The sequence below is a fragment of the Anolis carolinensis genome, chromosome 5 (genome assembly GCF_035594765.1).
Source record: "Anolis carolinensis isolate JA03-04 chromosome 5, rAnoCar3.1.pri, whole genome shotgun sequence".
Classification (NCBI taxonomy): domain Eukaryota; kingdom Metazoa; phylum Chordata; class Lepidosauria; order Squamata; family Dactyloidae; genus Anolis; species Anolis carolinensis.
Genome location: NC_085845.1, coordinates 75773166 through 75796263, shown reverse-complemented (window position 1 = coordinate 75796263; position 23098 = coordinate 75773166). Strand labels below are relative to the sequence as shown.

At 38.4% G+C, this 23098-nt stretch overlaps 1 protein-coding gene across 1 annotated transcript in view; it reads right to left on the bottom strand.

The window, feature by feature from the left end:
* scfd2 (sec1 family domain containing 2) overlaps positions 1-23098 on the bottom strand; it is a 202281-nt gene that overhangs the window by 132869 nt on the left and 46314 nt on the right. The window contains exon 4 of the mRNA XM_062981594.1: positions 18767-18942. Within this exon, the coding sequence (XP_062837664.1) occupies positions 18767-18942 (176 nt within the window). The remainder of the gene's footprint in view (positions 1-18766; positions 18943-23098) is intronic.

Below are 23098 nucleotides of genomic sequence, written 5' to 3'. Positions count from 1 at the left end.
TTTTCTGGGCTTTCTTGTTTATTTGTTTGGTATTTCTGGCATCCATGCAATCCTCATAGAGTCAGAAGTGTAGAAAACTGACCACAGACAGATAGTAGTTGTCCAGTCCCACTCTAGTTATATTTAGCATTGCAGTATTCTTGAAACTTTGAAATTCTGGACCAGTGGAAAATTACTGGAAATCTCTGTAACTAGGCTTTCCAAAAAGGACAACAATAGATTTAAATCAAGACTACAGCCTGTTCCAGGATGACACATGCAAGATGCTCCTGACAGGCCTGCCTTTGAAGGGTATTCAGAAATGAAAAAGTAGCACATAATGCTTTCTTCAGGTTTTTCACAGAGTCGTGTGATGATTACCTATTTGAAAAACATACAGTAGCTTCCAGTTTGTTTGCTGCTGGACCTTGACGTGTTTTATAGTTTGAGGTCAGAATATCTGAAGGATCGCCTTCACTTGTATGAATTTTCTTGCTCATTGATAACACCATCACCAGCCAGAGCATCTCCTGTATCTTCCAAATACCCTAGAAACACGTCTTGCCATGAAAGGGAGAGCACAACTTCACAGTTGCACCTTAGGCTATCAAATCCCTTCCCAAGTGAAGTTCCTCTCCCTCTTCATCCCTTTAATGTCATTCCATACCATGGAACCAAACAGTTATTGATTTTTTGGGAAAATTATTTAAGTGGCTGTACATAATTATTTTTAATTGCTTTTGTGTTTCCATCTTTTTTTATCTGCTTCATGTTTCTTGTCTGCTTGATTACATTTGTTTTTGTTGTGTGCTTTCAAATCGTTTCCAACTTTTCTTGGACATAGGCCCCTTCCACACAAGATGAATAAAATCCCACATAATCTGCGTTGAACTAGAATATATGGCAGTGAAGAATCAGATAATCCAATTCAAAGCAGATATTTTAGCATTTTCTGCCATGATATTCTGGTTTATATGGCTGCATGGAAGAGCCCTGAAAGTAAGTCATGCAGTTGTTTTCCATGGCCAATTGAACCCTGGTCTTATTCTCAAAATACCAAATTAGGCTGGCTCTATTGCATGTATTATTGTTTAGATATTTTTTACAATGAGTACATTACAGTTTTTCAATAGTCATATTTGGAATAACTAATGAAGGGAGAAGTTGATTAACTAAACTTTCAAATAGCTGGTATTCTATTAAATATGAAAATAAATACTAATTCAGTGTGAGGGCATGTACACAAACATTGCTGCTCTTTGCCAGCCTCACCTTTTGGATAGAAGGACCATGTTATAATTGCACATAAAAATTCAGACTGTTTGTGAGGTACTTTATACTTAAGACATTAGTACCATCTAATATTCCATATATCAGCTGGCAGTGTACTCCAACTTTGGGTGATGGCCCTTTTCCTCAAATACATTCAAGCAGAAGAAAAATCAGTCTTGTCAAAAAAGGAATGTTTCATGTAAACAATCTGAGATGCAGCACAAATGAAAACAGGAACAAGCCAATTCCTTTTGGGAGAAGGGAAACAACACGGAAAATTAGGAAATTTGTCTCAACAAAACCTTCTAGCAGTTTGTCACTAACTAGCCACCACTTCTAATGATTTAGGGGTTCCTAGGGTTGTTACAAATCAATCAATTATACTGATTGAACAGCCTTTAAAATGCAAGATTTAAAAATGTAACTACCCGTGACCCAAATTTCCTGCTGGTTATGTTAGCCTCAGGTTAGCCTCGTTTGTCTTATTGAGGGGGCTGATAAAAATTATTCAAAAAAGGTCAGTTCTGAGGCTACATTGTGGAAGGTGGCTCATAACCACAGCAGCTTTCTGCTATGTTGCCTACGCATATTATTAGGATCAGTATGAAGAACTTCCCCTTGTGCTTCCCTCTTTGCTTATTTTATGATAAACTGGAGCTACAGAATAATGAGCTGGCCCTAAATTAGGAACAGTGATGTTAACTTTCTGACTATAGTTTGGCAGAGAGAGGATATAATGGAAGCAATACGTATTTTCTAAAGTAAAGGCTCAGTATTGTTTTTCAAAATAATATGTTTCCTCACAAAACTGAGGGGGGAAAGCTAAGTCACAAACATTAAATTTTTTAACTTGTTTTTAACCTTTTAACAGTAAATAGCTTATTCAAATGGGGAAAAACACCACTTTGTGATATTAGTAGATTTCAAAGACTGTGTGGGAAAACTGTGTTCACATTTTCTTTTCCTCTATCTTTACTATCTTTACTAGATATGAAAGCTGTTGGAAGAGCCCACACTTTAATGTGAATCTTGTGACACCCTTGTGCTAGCACTACTACATAGCATGAAGCAGTTGGATTACCCAGTACCCGAACACAAAAAACAAAGGGCTCCACAAGGACACTTGTTAACTGCCATCGCATTGACTTTAACTACAGACCTTCAAGTCCTCCTAGATCAGTGGTTCTCAACTTTCCTAATTCCGTGACAGTTCCTCATGTTGTGGTGACCACCAACCATAAAATTACTTTTGTTGCTACTTCATAGCTGTCATTTTGCTACTGTTATTAATCATCATGTAAATATTTGATATGCAGGATGTATTTTCATTCATTGGATCACATTTGGCACAAATACCTGATATGCCCAAATGTGAATACTGGTGGGGTTGGGGAGGGGGGTTGATTTTGTTGTAGTTGCAGGGACTTACAGTTCACCTACAATCAAAGAGCATTCTGTACTCCACCAACGATGAAATTGAACCAAACTTGACACACAGAACTCCCATGACCAATAGGAAATACTGGAAGGGTTTGGTGGGCATTTACATTGAGTTTTGAAGTTGTAGTTCACCTACATCCAGAGAGCACTGTGGACTCAAACAATGATAGATCTGGACCAAACTTGGCAGAAATACTCAATATGTCCAAATGTGAACACAGGTGGAGTTTGGAGAAAATAAACCTTGACATTTGGGAGTTGTAGTTCCTGGGATTTGTAGTTCAGCTCCCCTCCCCACTTGGAATCTCAGAAACAGCCTTCCCCTTGGCTGAGAGGCTGGCCAATCATAGCAGGAGGGCGGCTTTTGGTGGGAGCATTTGCATTTGTTTCCAAAAAGAAAGAGAAGGACAGGCAGCATTCTCTGCCAAAGGGGTTCCTAAGACCATCAGGAATATGTGCTTTCTGATTCTTTTTGGTGACCCCTATGACACCCCCTTGTGACCCCCCCCAGGGGTCCCAACCCCATGTCCTAGATGTTGCAAATTATGTGCCATGGCCTCAATGAATGAGCCTATCCATCCATTGACCTAAGCCTATTATCCATCTATCCTATTGCCTTTTATCTTACCAAGCATTATTGTTTTATCTAGCGAGTCATGTCTTCTCGTGATATATCCAAAATACACAGTCTTAGCTTAGGCACTTTGGCTTCTAGGTAGTTCAGTCTTAATTTCCTCTTGGACCTATTTATTTGTCTTTTGGCACTTTAAAATATTCACAGAACTCTCCTCCGGCATCACATTTCAAATGACCCAGTTTTCTTCATTAGTTTTTTCTCTCTCCATGGCCATACAGAGAATTTTTTCGTACAAGCTAAACACAAAAATTAGAAAGATCAGTATTCAATGATACACCTTTACACTTTAGGATTTTGTCCATAAGGAGACAGCCACCCCATATGAGATAAGAACACTGTACTCCCCTAACTCTTCATGGGACTATTTCTTGAAGGAATTAAGCATACTTTATTCCAAAGGGAGAAAGTATATACATTTTCCAAAACCTATCAGTAAAGTAGAGACAGGAAGATCATTGAAAGATTAGGTTGTGCTACTGGCATGTTTAATTCTTATATCTCGGTTCTTTTATAGAGCAATGGTGCTGCAAAAAGCCTTTGCAATCTCTTGCCTTGGCTCCAGGGTCACTCCCACCCTCTTCAGGATTCCTCCCTTTTTGAGTGGCAATTTCCTGCCTTCCTTAAACTTTCAGCCTCTTGATTGCTCTGGTTTCTTCTCAGTGAAACCTGTCAGAGTCTGCTGTTGATTTTATTATGCCATAAATGGAAGGCTTAAACACAAACGACCCTTCTCTAGCAACAAATTAAACACCCGTAATTGCCAGATGTTTCCCAAACACACACAAGGGCATGTGTGCATATACATATGCATGCACGAGCACACTCACATATTTACTCCAGCAATTTTCTCAAGTCCCATTACTATATATTTATTACCAAACATGCATCTATGGCTCTTTTTTTGCTACAATTCATTGGTTTCGGGGTAGATCAACAGGAATAGGATGCTAATGCTTTTAAAAAGCACACAGACAAAAAGACATAAACAAGGGTGGGGTTTTATAACCAAAAGTTATTACACTGCAATTCCCATTGTAGTCAGAGTAATAATCCAACCACCAATTAGGCCACAATAGTTTAAAAAAACAGGCACAGATTAAGCATGAATCAGTTTAGTCCATGACAAAGCCAGAGCACAGCAGTGCCTACACAATTTAAAAAGGTCCTGAAATAGTATGCAAATGCTGGCTGTTAAGGGGGACTAATTCCTAAAGGATCCAAAACAAGGCTGGATGGCTGTCAACAAGACTGTGTTTTAGTGGATGAATGTCCCCTTTGCTGTCTCAGGCCTACAAATGGAGAATGGTTGCATAGAGACATTTTTATTATTGCTGATGAGTTTCATTAGGTTTTAACAGTTCATTATATCACAAAAGATAGAAACTTTACCCCCCCTCCCCCCAAAAAATGACTTATATGTTGTATACATTTTGTTGTTACCAGAAGCTACTTGGAATATTTTGAGAAAACAATGGGATGTTCAAAAGGAAAATACCCACATCATAATCATCATCATCATCATCATCATCATCATCATCATCTCTATTTCTATCCTGCCCCATTTCCCCGAAAGGACTCTGGAGGGCTCACAGCAAGAGTAAAACACAATAAACAGTATAAACAAGGTAAAGGAAAACAAGTGAACAAAATAAACAATTAAACAATAAACAGTAAAAACATTAAACACATTTAAAACCTAGTATTGATTAAATAAGTAAAAAATCAAAGTGCCCAAGTATATACATGCAAACAAAGACCTCATCCTAATAATAATAATAATAATAATAATAATAATAATAATAGCCTTATTTTTATATCCCGCCACCATCTCCCCTTGGGGACTCGGGGCGGTTTACATAGGGCAAGGCCTGACAACACAATTAAAACAGAAATACATAATACACAACTCACAGTATAAAAATAGGATAAAAACAGCAATACAGCATAAAACAGGAATATTATAACAATAGTTAATAGTATCAACCGGCAACCAGGCACAGTTTCTATCATCTTCATGGATGGGTAGACTAAGGCAGCAGTATAGAATAAGATGATGGCTAAAGTGTGTAGAAAAGGTAGGAACCGAATAAAGAGCTTATAGTTATAGATTAAAAAAGTAAAAGCCAAAGTGCCTGAGTGTATCCATGAAAACAAAGACCTCATCCATATTATTTATTTATTTATTTATTTGCAGTATTTATATTCTGCCCTTCTCACCCCAAAGGGGACTCAGGGTGGATTACAATGAACACATATATGGCAAACATTCAATGCCAACAGACAAACAACATATATAGACAAACACAGAGGCATTTAACATTTTTTTCCAGCTTCACGATTCCTGCCACAGGGGGAGCTGTTGCTTCACTGTCCACTAGTGGCTGTACTTCCTCATTACTTTCCTCGTGTTTTGCTGGCAGTCTTTATGATGTTGTAAATTAATTAGCCTCCCGCATAAAGCGTACCTAAATTTCACTACTTGACAGATGCAACTGTCTTTCGGGGCTGCATAGGTTAACAGCAAGCTGGGCTATTTAATGGTCGGGGGCTTCGAACTCATGACCTCTCGGTCAGTAGTGATTTATTGCAGTTGGTTACTAGCCAGCTGCGCCACAGCCCGCCACAGGGTTACTAATCATTTTCAAAGGCCTGCTTAAATAGCCAGGTCTTTAAGTTCTTCTTAAATGTCATGAGGGTGGTTGCTTGTTTGATTTTCCTGGGGCCATTCTAGAGCACCACTATTGAGAAGGCCCACTCCCTCGTCCCCACCAACCTCATTTGCGATGGAGGCGGGATCAAAAAGAGGGCCTTCCCAGCTGATCTTAAAACCTGGAAAGGTTCATAAAAGGAGATAAGGTAGTGTCAATAGGCAGGACCCAAACCATATAGGGCTTTATAGGTGATAACCTGCACTTTGAATTGGACCTAGAAACAAATAGGCAACCAATGAAGCTGCTTCAAAGGGGGAGGGGGTCTTGTGTTCTCTATGACTGTGGGCTGCTATGGTGGGAAATAGCAACAGATGTAATGCAATGCACTTGATGCTTTGGACAGAAGAAAGGCCCTAGACTGCTCTGGACATCGAAAAACATGAATGATGCAATGCTCAAGCAGCTCCAGTACTGTTTCAAAGATCCTATGCTTCCAAGTTTACTATTTGTTCCAAATATTTGACTGTTTTGATATTATTAAACCTATATATAACTGTGAAAATTTAAAGAGGAAATCAAGAAACTATTAAATGTCTTGAGTTACTCATGCTATTGGCAGAGACCATGGATATGAGATACTCTCTATAAAGAATTCAGGGCTTGGAGTTCACACTCTTAATTTAGAACCCTTCCACACAGCTGGGTAAAATCCCACATTTTCTGCTTTGAACTAGAATATATGGCAGTGTTGTGAGATTTTCTGCCTTGATATTCTGGGTTATATGGCTGTGTGGAAGGGCACCCAGGCTTGATCTACACTGCCCTATCTCCCAGGATCTGATCTCAGAATATCATCTTTGAACTGGATTGTATGAGACTACATTGCCAGATAATCTGGGATCAGATTGTGGGATATAAGCCAGTACATATTCAAATTTATGTAACACCATATGCATTATAAATTTATTTAGGTACTATTGTTTTATTGTCATCACAGAGTCAAAAAAAATTGCCACATTTTATTTAATACCTAAGAATGCAAGTGGCTAAAGATTTGATCGTAGCTGGTGTCTCTTTAAAGCTATAAATGAAATTTCAATGCACCCATCGCTTTTGTTTCTGTCATCTGTCCCCTATGCTTCTGCTTCTTTCACTTTTTTTCAGCAATGAAAATAAAATTAATGGTAGGTGGTCTCCTATCACTATAAAAATGTGTTTTAATTAGCCAAGAGCATTGAAAAAGATTATTGTGCAAATACTGGCGAATCTTCAAACAAGAGCACATGCTGTCTATTTTATTCACAATGAAAAAGTTCTTAAGAGAGATTTCGATAAAGATTTGCCTCCCTCCTTGCAGCCTGCATTTGTAATGTTTATGTACGTGAAGGATATAAATCTTTTTCAAATGAACCCCACTGTTTCTCGAACCAGACTGCTTGTTATAAACTGCCTGTTTCCGTTTTGCCTGCTTAAGCAAGCAATGCCGAGCCTTGCCCTGGACATAGTGGAACTAATTTAATGTGTTCCAGGTTTGATTCCCCTCTCCCTCCTTCTAGCTTTTACGAGTAGATTTTACACAGTGGATTATAGCTGACTTTAACAATGATTCATGCGATAAGTGGGGTTTGATTTGATTTGCCATTCCAGAAAGGCTGCGCTGCCAACAAGAATGCCACCAGTGGCTGTCAAGAACAAAACACAATCCCAAATCGTAGTAAAGGGAGCTGGCTTTTGGGGTTGAGTTGCAAAACAGGAGGAACCAAAGAGACTTACAAAATGACTTCTAAATCCTTAAGGGAGACTAAGCCTTTTGTCTTGGAAGAAAGAAGACAGACCATTTTGCAAAGATGGCTTTATTTGACTTGGGAACAAGCCAACAAACACAGCGTTGAACTGATTTTTGTGCAAGCGCAAGGATTTGTGCTTACTCTTCGAAACACAAAGCCACTGCTGGAGAAAACAGCTAAACGGCAATTCTTTGAACTGCCTAAGATTCTGCTCCTTATTGTTTCAACAGTAATTATCTAACAAAGACAATCCCAAAGCAATTAGCTACACATATTTGTGCTTCACCCAAGTGCATCCTTGCAAAACAAGATACATTAAGATTGAGGTTAGAAAAAAAGTGTTTTCCAATTACTCAAGCACACACAGTCTCATTGACTTTCTCGATGAAGTGGGTGCCTGGAGTGTTTAGTCTGCAAACAAATTTCAAATCAGAGTGAACTTTTTACTTCCCACTCACAAACAACAGTAGATGGCAGTATTGCACTAAATTGTTCACTTGACAAAAACAAGATGCTAGTAGTAGGAAAGATTGAGGATGTCTCTGTGTTATATTTCGGTCTTGCCATAAGAATTTTTCAAACACAACAAAAATAATGTTGAACTGCAGCAAAAAAATCTGGGTTTATTTTAAAGAAAACATCCTTTACACACAAGGCAGAGAATAATAACAAATATATGTACTGCCTATTGCTTTAGATACACTATCCAACACTGGAAAGTGTGTGGCGGTGAAGGGTTTCTTAAAAAAACAAAAACAAATCAAAACATCAGGGCAATACAGACTTGATTGTTGAAATAAAATATATCCTTTAAGAAATGGAGAGATGTTGTCAAAGGATTTTGCACTGACAAATGTTTACAAGTCCAGCACTTTTCTACCATATAATAGAGCTTTTTATATACTGGATCAGTCTTGGCAGAAGTGTTAAGCGAGGAAACAAACTGGCATTGGTGAGAAGCGCCATCTCAAATGCTTTTCATTCCCTTTGGGAAAGTGCACCCCCCAAACAAACCCTAAACCCTCATTGCCAGGACTTGACATTAGAATCAGACTACTGAGGAATCTCCATAATGGACAAAGGGCATATGTTCTAGAGCAAACAGTAATGCTTAGTCTTCTTAATTTCGGTAAAGCTAATTGGCCGATGGGATCTTTTTCCCAGTCTCAGATTCTCCAAAGCTTATGAATGAGGAAAGAGCATGAATAACGACTGCACAATGAAACCACTAACCTCAACCCATTAATGTTTAGTAAATAGAGAAACAGGCTAAAAGAACATCACGGGGACACAGAAATAATTAAGGAAACAGATACATTGATAACATTTGATTGCAACAGGGGGGGAATCAAGGATCTGATCTTGATCACAGTTCTTAGGCATTAGAAGCAGATGCAAATTCTAACTTCAATCTAAAAAATACACTAAGCCTGTTCAATCAACACTGTAATACCATTGGAAAAGTATTAATTGAAATAGCTTAGAGACAACTAAAAATCATATCATTCGCTTTTCCCTTTTGCCCATTTGCTTGCTGTGAAGATTTTTTTTAATTGTGTCAGAAGCAAACATACTGCAAGTCGCTTCTGGTGTGTGAGAATTGGCCATCTACAGAGACATTTGCCAGGGGACGCCCGGATGTGTTACCATCCTGTTGGGAGGCTGCTCTCATGTTCTGCATGGAAAGCTAGAACTGACAGATGGGAGTTCACCCTGTCTCACAGATTCGAACCACCAATCTTCAAGTCAGCAGTTCAGCCGGCAAAAGGCTTTAATCCATTGCTATGCTGCGGCTCCTGTTGTGAAGATGAAGCCGTGTGTACAGTGCTAAGCCCTTTTAGAGTTAGTGGCACATACATGCAATTATTAAATAAATATGGAACCCTTACATACATTTTTATACCTTTCTGGACAGGTTTTGTTGTTATTTTGGGGTTTGCTGTTGTTTTGCAATGAAAACAGATAAAAATAGAATAGTACTGATAAGTCCAAGGATCTCTCTCATTATATTATGGTACAATGTCACTGTCATAAGAAGTTTTTTTAAGACAGCAACTTAAAAAGAAAATAGTATTGGTGTTGTCAAAGGCTTTCATGGTTTTTAAATAATATGCTATGTCCAGGTTGATTCATCAAGTACTCCAACAAATGCTAGATTCAGCAAAGGACAAGATGGATCCTCTCATGTATGCAGGAATCTAAGGTATACCATGCAGCTGTGGACAAATCTACATAGGGGTCACCAAGCGCAGCATTGCCCAAACAAGAATCAAGGAACATGAAAGGCACTGCAGACTAGCTCAACCAGAGAAGGCAGCCATAGCAGAGCACTAGATGAACCAACCTGGACATAGCATATTATTTCAGAACACAGAAATGCTGGACCACTCTAACAATCACCATGTCAGACTACACAGAGAAGCCAATGGAATCCACAAGCATGTGGACAATTTCAGCAGAAAGGAGGAAACCATGAAAATGAAAAAATCTGGCAGTATTAAAAAAAAAACTCTAAAATCAGGACAGTAAATAAAGAACAGTACTCAAAAACAGAGGGATTCCAGACAATAAACTATCAGGGCCAGCTAACACCTCCCAACAAAGTATTCCCCCAGGCAGGAAACAGTCAGGCTTTGAAGCTGTAAGGCCATTCAATGCTAATCAAGGTGGCCAACTGCAACATTCACACTTGCCTCAAGCAGATAAGAGTTCTTTCTCCCACTGTGGACATTCCACAGATATACAAACCGCAGTTTCCCACAGACCTCACAACCTCTGAGGATGCCTGTCAGATGTGGGTGAAACGTCAGGAGAGAATGCTTCAGGAACATGGCCATACAGCCCAGAAAATGAGTATTTTCTTGCATTAGTAGACAGCTGGATAAGAACATTTTTCTCAACTTTATAGTCACTGGGAGTAACAGACAGAGAGTAGGTCATCTTAAGAAATGATATGGCACAAGCAAAATCTTCCTCATCATTGTTCCTATATCAGAAACTTGTGCCTACGTATTGACCACAGAATTTGTCACATTCATTTACTGACTTCTATTCCCCCTTGCTTCATTTCCTGGACATTGAAATTTAAGTCGCATCAGTGAGCATGAATCCTTCAAGGAGGATGCCTGGAGGCCAACTCATTAACAGTAGAGGAAATACAAGTGACAGTAATGTAACATACTCTGGGCAGGACATGTTCTTCTACATCTACCCTGACGTGCTTTTCAAGAGATTTGCTCCTTTGATGATTTTAGTTTTGGTTTTGTTTTTTTTGTACAAGGATCAGGTTCCAGAGAGCAACTTTCAGGAGCCCCAGTTCCTCATATTTGGACCAGTGGGGCTTTCCACAGTTCCCCCCTTGAGACGGCAGATTCTCATTTCAAGCTATTTTTGAAACGCCCCTCAGGTTCAAAACTGCCTTGTTAGGAATAGGAATGAAGGATGAAGTCTGAGAATACACATCCAAAACTTTTTTAAAGTTTTGTAGTTGTTCACATTCTGACCATAGGGCTTAAAGTTCTGGTAAAAATAGTCAAATTCATGTTATTTGACTTCTTAGCCTTAGATATCAACATCATTTAATATGCAATTCAAAAGCGATCACTAATATATAGGGAAAAAATAATGTCTTGCACTCTTAATAGCCAGTGTTTTGCAATGTCCACAAAACAAAAGTAGAAGAAAAAGCTGATTAAACAATAACTGTGTTGCTGCAAAGATGTCAACACAAAATATTTTGAGATATTTTAACCACTACATATAAAACACTAATTACTAGTATTTGGCACTTCTGAGAAAATATATATTAGGTATATATCTGATTGTTTTTCAGATTGGTTAACAGTGTGAATAAAAATAATCCATCCAAACCAGTGGCATTCAAGAAGATAAGACAAAAGCAGGAATGTGATTTGGTGTACTTGAAGTTACGTTAACAGGCACCTCCAGCATTAACTGTATGGAAATATATGCTTGGATATTCCAAGATTTCAAATAGAAGCTATAAGAACCAAGATGAAATTCTTTGGGTGAACTTTTCAACTTTGTTTTTTTTTTCCTCTAAAAGCAGGTCCTTCACAGGGTCTAATTAAAGGCACATTTCTGTCAAGACCTTCGTTCCTCTCTGGTTTTCATTTTAGACATCTCACTGTGTCAAAAGTCACATTGCAAAAGGGAATTTGAGTTTATTATTAAATCAGGAGCAGGATTCCCCCTTCCCATTCTTCCAGTAACATGCTTTTGATTTGGTTTTTAGTATTTTGCATTTCTAAATAAGATTGTGTTACCTACAACTGAGGACGGAATATAAACAGGCTCCAGGAGCAAACTTAATAAACAGCTAGCAATGGGAAATATAGAGTACTCAAGTATTGGGTTGCTGTGAGTTTTCTGGTCTGTATGGCCATGTTCCAGAAGCATTCTCTCCTGACATTTCACCCAGTTCTATGGCAGGCATCCTCAAAGGTTGTGAGGTATATTGGAAACTAAGCAAGGAAGGTTTATATATCTGTGGAAGGTTCAGGGTGGGGGAAAGAACTCTGTCTGTTGGAGGCCAGTGTGAATGTTGTAATTAATCACCTTGATTAGCATTAATGGCCTTGCCAGTTTCAAAGCCTGGCTTCTTCCTGCCTGGGGGAATCCTTTGTTCGGAGGTGTTAGCTGACCCTGATTTATTCTTGTCTGGAATTCCTCTGTTTTCTGAGTGTTGTTCTTTATTTACTGTTCTGCTTTTAGAGTTTTTAAATACTGGTAGACAGATTTTGTTCATTTTCATATAGGCACTGCAGACTAACACAACCAGAGAAGTCAGCCATAGCAGAGCACTTGATGAATCATCCTGGACACAGAATATTATTTGAGAACACAGAAAGTCTACCATGTCAGGTTCCACAGAGAAGCCACTGAAATCCACAAGCATGTGGACAATTTCAACAGAAAGAAGGAAACCATGAAAATGAACAAATATGTTTTCAACTTACGGTGTCTGAAAAGTAATAGCATTGAAAATGGAGAAAATTTGTTCTCCGTTTGTGAAATCAATGGATTCAAATTAGAAGAAGGTAAATTTTGACTGAATCGTAAAGTCATAGAGTTAGAAGAGACCACATGGGGCATCCAGCCCAAACCCTTGCCAGGCAGGAAAGGCACAATCAAAGCACCTTCGACAGATGGACATCCAGCCTGTTTAAAAGCTTCCAAAGAAGGAGCTTCTACCATAGTCTGAGCCAGAGAGTTCCACTGTGACCAGTTCTTACTGTCAGGAAATTCTTCCTAATGTTCAAAAGGAATCTCATTTCCTGTCATTTGAACCCACTGCTCTGAGTCCTAGTCTCCAGGACAGCAAAAAACAACCCTGCGCTCTCTTCCTTGTGACGCCTTCCAAATATTTATACATGGCTATAATGTCTCCTCTCAACCTTCTCTTCTGCAGGCTATACATTAACATAAACATCTTTTTGTGATGAACCTGCATGGGCTCTGAGATCAACAGGGGAGGTCCTTCTCTCAGTCCCACCTCCGTCTCTAGTGCAGTTGGTGGGGACGAGAGAGAGGGCCTTCTCTGTGGTGGTCCCCTAGCTCTGAAATACCCTCTCAAAAGATATTAGATTTGCCCCCACTCTTCAATCCTTCCATTCCAACCTGAAAACATGGATGTTCTGACAGGCCTTTGACCTTGAGTAGGCTAACTGGAACCATATGAAGCTGACACTTGGCACTTTGTGAATCAACTGTTATTTTAAAATTGTATTATTCTGATTTTATGCTGTATGTGTTGACGGGGGTTGTTGTATAATTGTATGTGACTTGTTTTATACTTTTGTACCATTTTTACCTGTTGTGTGTTATACATGCACCCTGGAGTGCCTTGTAAGCCGCTCCGAGTCCCTCCGGGGAGATGGTGGCAGGATATAAATAAAGATTATTATTATTATTATTATTATTATTATTATTATTATTATTATTATTTAAGCCACTCCTCATAGGGCATAATCTAAACCTTGTATCATCTTATTTGTCCTCTCCTGGACATCTTCCAGCTTGTTAATATCTGGACTGAACACTAGGAAGAGCATCTTGATATGAAAAAAATTTTGATAGTGGAATGGACTACCTCAGATGGTGGTAGGCTCTCCTTGGTTGGCTGGATGGCCATCTGTGGATTCCTGCACTGGAAGGGTACTAAACTAAATGATCCATGGATCTCTCTGAACTCCACAATTCTATGATTATGAAGTTCTCCACATTATGTCAGTGTGTTTTTGGGGTGGGTGGAGGCAGTTTTTCTTGATAAAAGGCACAAAAAAATTCAAGAGGACTGATGTTGCTTATCTACAGTTCACAAGGGGGACAGGAGGGGGGGAGGAGGAGGAAATAATACAGTTTTTAGAATAAGCTACACTTGCCCCCATTACATGGCCAGAATCCACATAACACAAGCAAACCATTATTTTTACAGATTGTTCTGTTTACACAAAGATGACTTCAGTATTGTTTGTCTTAAAAATAGCGGCACCCCACTCAGCTGTCCATGCAGCATGACAAACTGCTTTTGAAACTGGGAGTTGAAGGAACAGCATGTGATATAGTATAGGGTCAGCAAGGTGAAAAGTTCCACAGAGTCTATAGGCTATAGGCCATGACTGAAGTAGCTCCTAGGATCCCAGCCAATGCATTTTGGGTTGGACAATTAGCTTGACTGATTCCTATCCAGGTCAAAGGGAAACCATCTAAAATTGCTTTACAAATACAAAGATGGCAATCAAAACATATTATTAGAGAATAAAAATGTCAGCCAATCCTTAGGTATAAAACGACATGTGATCTGTTGCAAGGCAGTATTTCTTAATTATTGTTATCTTTGGAAGACTTCCAGTTTGAAAATATGATCTGTACTAGATGTTAATTCAAGGACATCCGAACATGCCTTCAACCACAAAAATTTAGTATATTTTTGAAAAACTCTTTAAATGTTCATCAGATCAACTGCATAAGATGATAATGCACAACTTAAACTGACTATAGCAAATTCAATACATGATATCCATTATTGAAATGACTCAAAATGTTCAATAAGACAATAATCCAAACTATTTCCTCTCTTTGAGGCTATATTATACGTTTCTAAACTCCGCAAAGCATGTATATTATCTAGAGCAGTGGTTCTCAACCTGTGGGTCCCCAGATGCTTTGGCCTTCAACTCCCAGAAATCCTAACAGCTGGGAAACTGGCTGGGATTTCTGGAAGATGTAGGCCAAAACACCTGGGGACACACAGGTTGAGAACCACTGATCTAGAAAATTATGTTTCTTCTTGTGCAAGATATAAAATTATACAGGTATGTATTATATATGCTATTGCCTCTGTAATACAGAAATTGAGTTCCTTAGCTATATACAGAAATCCAGTTAATATTATTTAAATCATAAATGATCAATTGTTTAAGACTTCTCACCCTGGAAGATAAATTGAAATGATTAGAGGAAAAATAAAGTTATCTGAAAGAATACAAATTACCATTCAAGCTCATATTTCCTAACCTCTGTGATTCTCAGTAGAGAATCTCCTGCACCTAGAAATACCAAAGAAGCTAGTTGGTTCACATCCTATAGCTAGTAGCCTTGGGTTTGCAGAATTAATTCAAGATTCTAAAGGTTAAGTTCTATTTCAGCAGTTATTTGTTTGATCTTCAGCACAAGGTGTGGAGATGTGAGGGTAGGTAGAAATGTGGATCCAGAGAGAAAATGTTAACTGTGTCACAAGGAAAAATATGAGCATGTTAACAGCACTGCGTGAGAAAATCCAGTCATCCAAGGTCATATAGAGAAAGTTCTGCAGCATCTTTAAATAATAAAACACAAGATATCTTCTTTTTTGCTCACAAAGCCTATAAAGATATTCTTTTGACAACTATAACCCCATGGCACTTTAATTAATTCTATACCTGTCCTACATCTCTATTAGTAAGCACAAGGAGCCCCCACTGGCACAATGGGTTAAACCCTTGTGCCGGCAGGACTGCTGATTTTAAGTTTAGGTTGCTGACCTGAAGGTTGCTGGTTTGAAACCAGGGAGAGTGCAGGTGACCTCCTACTGTCAGCTCCAGCTCCCATACGGAGACATGAGAGAAGCCTCCCACAAGGGTGGTAAAAACATAAAACATCCAGGCATTCCCTGGGCAATGTTCTTGCAGTCGGCCAATTTTCTCAGACCAGAAGCGACTTGCAGTCTCTCAAGTCACTCCTGACACGAAAAAAAATTAGTAAGCACAAGGCATATAATAAAATCAAAATTGTACAAAGCAGTTACAATCAACACTTTAAATGTAGCATATGCATAAGCATAATGTATGCTATCAGAAACTGGTAGGAGTAATCCTTGTTAAAAGCTGGTATTCCTAAAATAGCATTGCAGCTATTAGATGACCATAAATCCTTCCTTGAAGTAGTTGTACCATCCTAGGAATTTGTTGACACATGATCTAGTCATCTCAATCAGACTTCAAGTCTTATTTTGAATCCAGAACTGCCTTGGTCATCCTTCTTAATGGTTGTTGTCAAGAGGAGAACTGGGGAGATACCTCCTAATCCAGTGGGGTCTCCAGAACTGGGGTCTCCAGATGTTTTTGGCCTACAACTCCCAGAAATCCCAGCCAGTTTACCAGGTGTTAGGATTTCTGGGAGCTGAAGGCTAAAAACATATGGGGACTCCAGATTGAGAACCACTGTCCTAATCCATCAGTCCCCCTATTTATACACAAATGACACAGCAAGTCACATACAAAAGGTGAGACTAATGTTTTGCCTTGTGGAATTCATGCTATCGCAGTGCCTCTCAGGTCTGTCTGAATACCCCAAGGGCACCAGATCCTGTCTGATCTTGGAAGCTAAATACAGTCACCTCTGGTTAGTACATGGAAGGGAAACTGCCAATGAATATCAGGTGTTGTAGGCTATATTTCAGGGGAAGGAACTGGCAAAACCACCTCTAAGTAAACTCTATGAAATTTGTGAGATTGACATATGTCAGCAGGCAACTTGAAGGTACCCAAACACTGTTTCTCACCCTGCCTGATGTGAGGGATCAATATTTTCCCCCAATGTGCCAGGGTCCAGTATCATAATTGTGTCCATTGCCTATAATGTTTTCTATCCTAGATACTCTGGACACAAAGCTAATGGTTCTAGGACTGGGACTTCTCCAGTGACCAGCTCGTTGAGCAGGACCATGTGACAGGATACCGCAGAGTTTTAATCCATTGTTTGTGTTTTTGACCAGTACATGAAACCTTTGAATGAAATCATTCAGGGGTTCATCAGAATGTGATGTCATTAAAAAGATAAAGACACCTTTCCCTAGTTCACATTTTCACCTAATACAATTGAGTTGATGCATGCTGAACAGAATTATGGAGACACCAAAACTGACGCCAAATAAGACAGAGGTTTGTGTGTCTGGGAGCAGGGAGGGGGGGCTCATCTTACCAAGAATGTGCAGGTTGAGTATTCTTTATCTGGAATTCCAAAATATGATAAAACCCAAAATAGTCCACATGGGTGACAGAGAAAGTGATAGATTTGATTTCTGATGGCTTAATGTACACAAACATTGTTTCGTGCATAGAATTATTTAAAATATTATATAAAATGACAGTCTGGCTAAGTGTATAAGGTATATGAAACAAAAATGAATGTCGATCCATAAATTTTGGCTTGTGTGTGTATAAGATTTTGAATAAGAGGTATTGCATTTATGTAATCCTGTTGTCTTTCTTTTAAATCTTTTAATATATTTTGAATTACATTACTTTAATATATATTTTGAATTAAATCACTTTAATATGTATTTTAAAGTATGACAATTTTTTGTTTCAAGATGGTAAAAGTCATGACAGAAATAAAAGTGATCTAAAATGAAGTAGTTCCGCCTCTGAAGCTAAGCAGCCTTGAGCTTGGCTGGTTCTAAAATGGCAAACTGCCCAATTATCCCACCTGTACTACTTTTTTCTCTTTAGAGAAAAGCCAAAGTACATAATGTATACCTTTACAAAAACAAAACAAAACAAAAGAAAGGCTGAATGAAAAACTTATGTTATTTAGAGCAGGAACCTGCAACTACTAGCTAATGAGTCTTTTACTTAAACACTACAAGTTTTTAATGCATTTTTCTTGTTCCCCAAGGTTTAACTCTCCTCAACCACTGCCATACAGGACTGAAATAATGCTGTGAGTCCTACTTCAAAACAGAGAAAATTGCAAAGTCTTATGGACTATGCAATTCAGAGTAATTGTTTGACTAAGGGGAAAAGAATTGTTTATTTGGGAAGCAATTATAATAGAAATGTTTTTGTTGGCACACATAAACTATTATAAGGACTGGAAGGCAATGGTTATAAATCCAGATATTGGTATGACTAGAAAAGAGCTTGTTTACAATCAAAATATATATTTTGAAATGTTTGCTTGCCTTCTGCCTTTCCTTTGCCCTTTCCTCATGTGGGATATAGTGTAACACACTGCTATTGCTTTTTCAATAAGAGTTTTCACATAGTGCAGAACCTGCACTTTTCACATTGTTCAAAGATATTACAAATGGTGTGAGTATACTTTATATGCCACTGATATGGACTGTTCAAACACCATTGGCATGATCCGATCAAGCAGCCTTTAATACCATGATCCTCCCTGCATAAAGAAAGAAGACTATTGCATTCAGAGTGGCTCATATAATAATTGTAGCTTCTGATTTCAACAGAAGAGATTTAAGTGATCATTAAATCTGCTGAATTTTATAAACTTTAAAATGGATTGATTGCAGATATATTGTGTTCGATGTAGTAAAGATGCTACAGAAAAATGGGTCCGTAGACTAGCAGGGATCAGCTACTGCAGGCTCTTTGTAAGAAGATGAAGGGAGAAAACCCCACAGGAGGAAAAGAAAAAACCTTGGGTATCATCAACTCCCACCTTAAAAAAAAAACACAATTCGCACCATATTTTACCTGCACAAGTAGCCTTTCAAAGGCTAGGAAGTTGTCCCATTTAGCACTTTGAGGATGTTTCAGTGTCTGTATGACAGCCAGTGCGATTTGTAGAAACCCACAGTGGTTCTCAAGAGCTTGACCATTTGTTTTAAAGAGTTGGATGTATGAGCTGAGCTGTTCTGGGGTGACCCTACCTGTGAAAGAAAAATAATAATTATACATTACAGGGATTTCACAATAGTATATAAACACACAAAATCAATAAATGTGATTCATGACCAAAATGATTGAACAAGACATTTCCAATGTATTAAATGCTGTCTTCTAGAATCACAGAATCAAGAGTTGGGAGACACCACATGGGCCATCCAGCCCAACCCTCTGCCATGCAAGAATACATTATCAATGTACCCAGCACATGGCCATCCAGCCTCTGTTTAAAAACATTCAAAGAAGGAAGCTCTACCATATTCTGAAGCAGCTCTTACCATCAGGATGTTCTTCATAATCAAACATAGCTATCATGTCATTTCTTAACTTTCTTTCTCTCCAGGCTAAACACACATAACTCCATTCACTACAGGGAATGGTTTCCAGATCTTTTACCATTTTGGTCACCTTCCTCTGGAAATGTTGCAGTTTGTTATCCTTGAATTGTGGTACCCAGAATTGGACCCAGTATTCCATGTGAAGTGTGACCAAAGCAGAAGAGAGTGGGACTATGACTTTTCTAGATCTACACACTATATTTTGATTGATGCAGACTAGAACATCGGTTTTTAAAGCTGCCACATCACTTTAACTCATGTCCAGCATGTGGTCTTCTGAGACTCCTAGATCCCTTTCATGCATACTGTTATGATGACAGTTGTTACCCATCCTTGTGCCTTTCATTTTTTTCTGCCTACGTGTAGTACTTTGCATTTCTCCCCATTGAAATTCATTTTGTTAGTTTTGACTTGTCTTTTAGTGAACATGGCAATTCTTTCTTAGAATGGGCATCTGACCATGCTTTGCTTTCCCTTTCCAGTATATAACAAATTCCAGGAGAACATGATCAATCCTAGCTAGGGATTCTGATACTCTGTTAACCAGAATCTCTTCACAGCTGTCAACATCACTGACATCTAATGCTATTTATCCTCTCCTGTTTTGTTCTGTTTGTCAGAAATACATTTTACCCGCTATTACAATCCTGAGAATCTAGGTTTTAGTAATGCCCATTATGTCATATTATCCACTACTGATGGTTTCTTTCTGCCTCTCCTAACTTCACCACTATGCAAAATACACATCATTTCCTGAGTAAACTACAGTATACTTTTTTCTCTCTCTTCAACCTCAAACTAAGTTTTTAAAGAGAAAGAGAGCAATAACTGTTAGCATCCCAAAGATTTGTGAGTGGAGAAAAATTGTTATTAGTGTTATTTCACAAAACCTTTAGACTTTGAATTGTTACGTTCAGTATCCGTTTCCATATTCACAGAAAAGGAAGAAGTTCTTTTAGACTTAGTTTCATATATCTAGAGCCCCAACATCATGAGGATTATTATCCTTTTAATCATAGTTCTTTTGATCTATTACATTCAAAATTCAAGAAAATTCTGTGTGAAACATCAAGCCCAAATGAAAAGTCAACAAAATATCATATATATCAAACTGACAAAACTTTTGCATGGGTAAAAGTTAACAAAAGGGCCCAACATCCAGCCCACAAAAGCTTAAAAAGCAACCAGAGCCACATGTGTTTTGAGACTAAACATCTGAACTTCCGGTCATGCTTTATTTCTTTTAGAGCTATGTCAAGTACATTGACATGGTGATTTGAAAATGTCAACTCTTATGTCTTGCACTGACTGTTTTCTTCCCCCTTTAATCTTAGCAGTGATGATATATGGCATCTTACTCAAAATCTATTTTGTTAATAAACATACACCATAGCACACAGTACTACCATTAAAGACAGAGATCTTCTTTTCTTTTCCTTTCAAAGCATTGTTTTTAGAGAAAGTATAAAATACTTTTGCTGTTATCATATGCCTTCAAATCATTTCTGACTATGGTGACCCTAAGGTGACCCTACCATTAACCTATCATTGGCAAAATTTGTTCAGAGTGGATTTGCCCTTGCCTGTCTCAGAGGGTGAGAGAGCATGACTTGTGCAAGGTCACTTAGGGGGAATTCTATAACCAAGTGGGGAGTCAAACTTTGGTCTCCTAGTGTTCCAGTCCAATACCATACCATACTGGCTGCGAGGTAAGGTAGCTTGCAATTAAAAAAAAAAAAAAACCTTTCTCACTCAATTTGGAGAAAGTGATCTACCTTGCTGGCAGGACCCATGAACTGATATCAGATAAGACTTTGGCAAGATGGTAGACATCCAGGTTTGATCTGAAGTATCACAGTTCTGATTAGATGAGAAAAGAATCCCTTCCCAGTTTTTCCTGCCCGGGTTCAGAAATTGTCCAGTAAGTCAGACGTAGGGGACAAGAAAGCAGAGTTAAATGGTTGATTATTATTCTATTTCCCATTTTTGTGAAGATATGATGCTCAGAACAGAGATTTCACCAGTGTACCTACCATTCCCACTGCCAAACAAAAGGTATTTCTCAGCTAGTGGAGTGGCCTGAAGATTGTTGTTGGATAACTTCAACATCAGTACTGTGGCTTTCCTACAAACATGGATTTTTCTATGGGTCTTTCCCAATGGAATCTGCTCCATTAAGTTTTCAGGGACTGTACTAGACTTGCCTTCTTGTGAAAAATTGTACAGATGAACTTTCTACAATATCATCGTCATATATAGCCCACTATTTGGCATGGTTTAGACTTAGTGGAATTTGGATTGCCTACAGAACTGGGAATCCAATAAGACACTTTGGACCAGAAGGCTGATAGATATGAATGGTATTCTGGAACATCTTTTGGATTTTTCTGTTGCCTCAACAGGCAATTCTGTTAATGTCCAGCACAAGGGAATAAACCAGGCAAATGACATAATTGTATCTGAGCATCTACTCTTGCATTTTAAAAGCCAAATGATCTTCCCTTTTTTTTTTTTTCTTTTTTTTTTTTACAGAGAAGCCACAGGTAAGAAGTAAGTGAAATGGTTACTAAAGCAAACTGGCAAGAAAGTTCAGAGTGAGTCTAACCAAAAAGAAACTGGTGTCATTTGAAGACAACAGTAGCAGGGAATAATTTATTCTTCTCTGCTACAGTTACCAAATGGAGGTCTTTGGGGCTGTCAGACCTACAATGCCCTAGTCTAAGAGACTGAGATATAGATTTCTCTCTGTAATCAATTTACAGAGAGAATTTTACTTGGAAACTGTATTGGTAAGCTTCCAATGAATATATTTCAATTTATGCAGTCTGGGGATGCGAAAGGGATCCTAAAATATGTGGGACTGTTACCTTTTTTGGCTTAAAACATATCTAAAGTGACTGGCTGAATGAGTGATGACACTGATAAATATTTTTCTGTGACACCATGTGGTCTATCCATATTCAGTCACTGTGATTAACCAGCAGCAATACCTCTGTTTCACACAAAGGGCTTTTCTGAATTTCATCCTAATACCATGACCAATGGTCTACTGTACCCCTTAGGTCTCCATCCTGCCATACAACCCGCCATTTAATTTCTGATTTTTGACTCTAAAAATGTTGTCTAGTTCTGAATCAGCATCTGATATTGGGAAGAGGTTGCATGATGGCAGAGGTGAATCCAGAGACAGGAAAAGGTGAATCTAGTAAGTCATATGTGAGATCACAGAGCAGAAGCTATACTGGATAGGTCACATATTCTTCCAAAATTAAAATTCAGAATTTGATGTATTCCTAGATTCTGTTCAAGATTCTCACAGTTTCAGTGGTGGCCAAAAGTATCCTAGTGTGCCAATTGTACCTGTTACTGTAAATGTAAGATTGGTCATAGCAATATATACCTGACCTATTGCCTCTTTTGGCTTACTTTACATGCTATATGTGAAGCTACCTTTGAAAAGTATTCAGAAACTTCAGCTGCAGGCAACAGGCAGTTTCATCCAAATTTTGATTAGTTTCCATGCACCGTTTAATAGTCTAGTGACCTACAAAGCCCTATATTCCTCTGTCGGAAATACCATATTGTGCCATGTAAGATTGCCTATGCATTAAGATTTGTGTATAAAAGAGAGAGGTTTTTTTCTTGTTCCCAACACTCTTAGAGACATATTTTTCAGGGAGAGAGTGCTTTTTCAGTAACCAGTCCTCAACTCTGAAACCTCTTGTCAAGAATGGCTTCTTTTCCCTTATCCATGTCTGCAGCTAAAAGCTTTTTTGTATTTTAGATGGGGCTGTGGCATTTC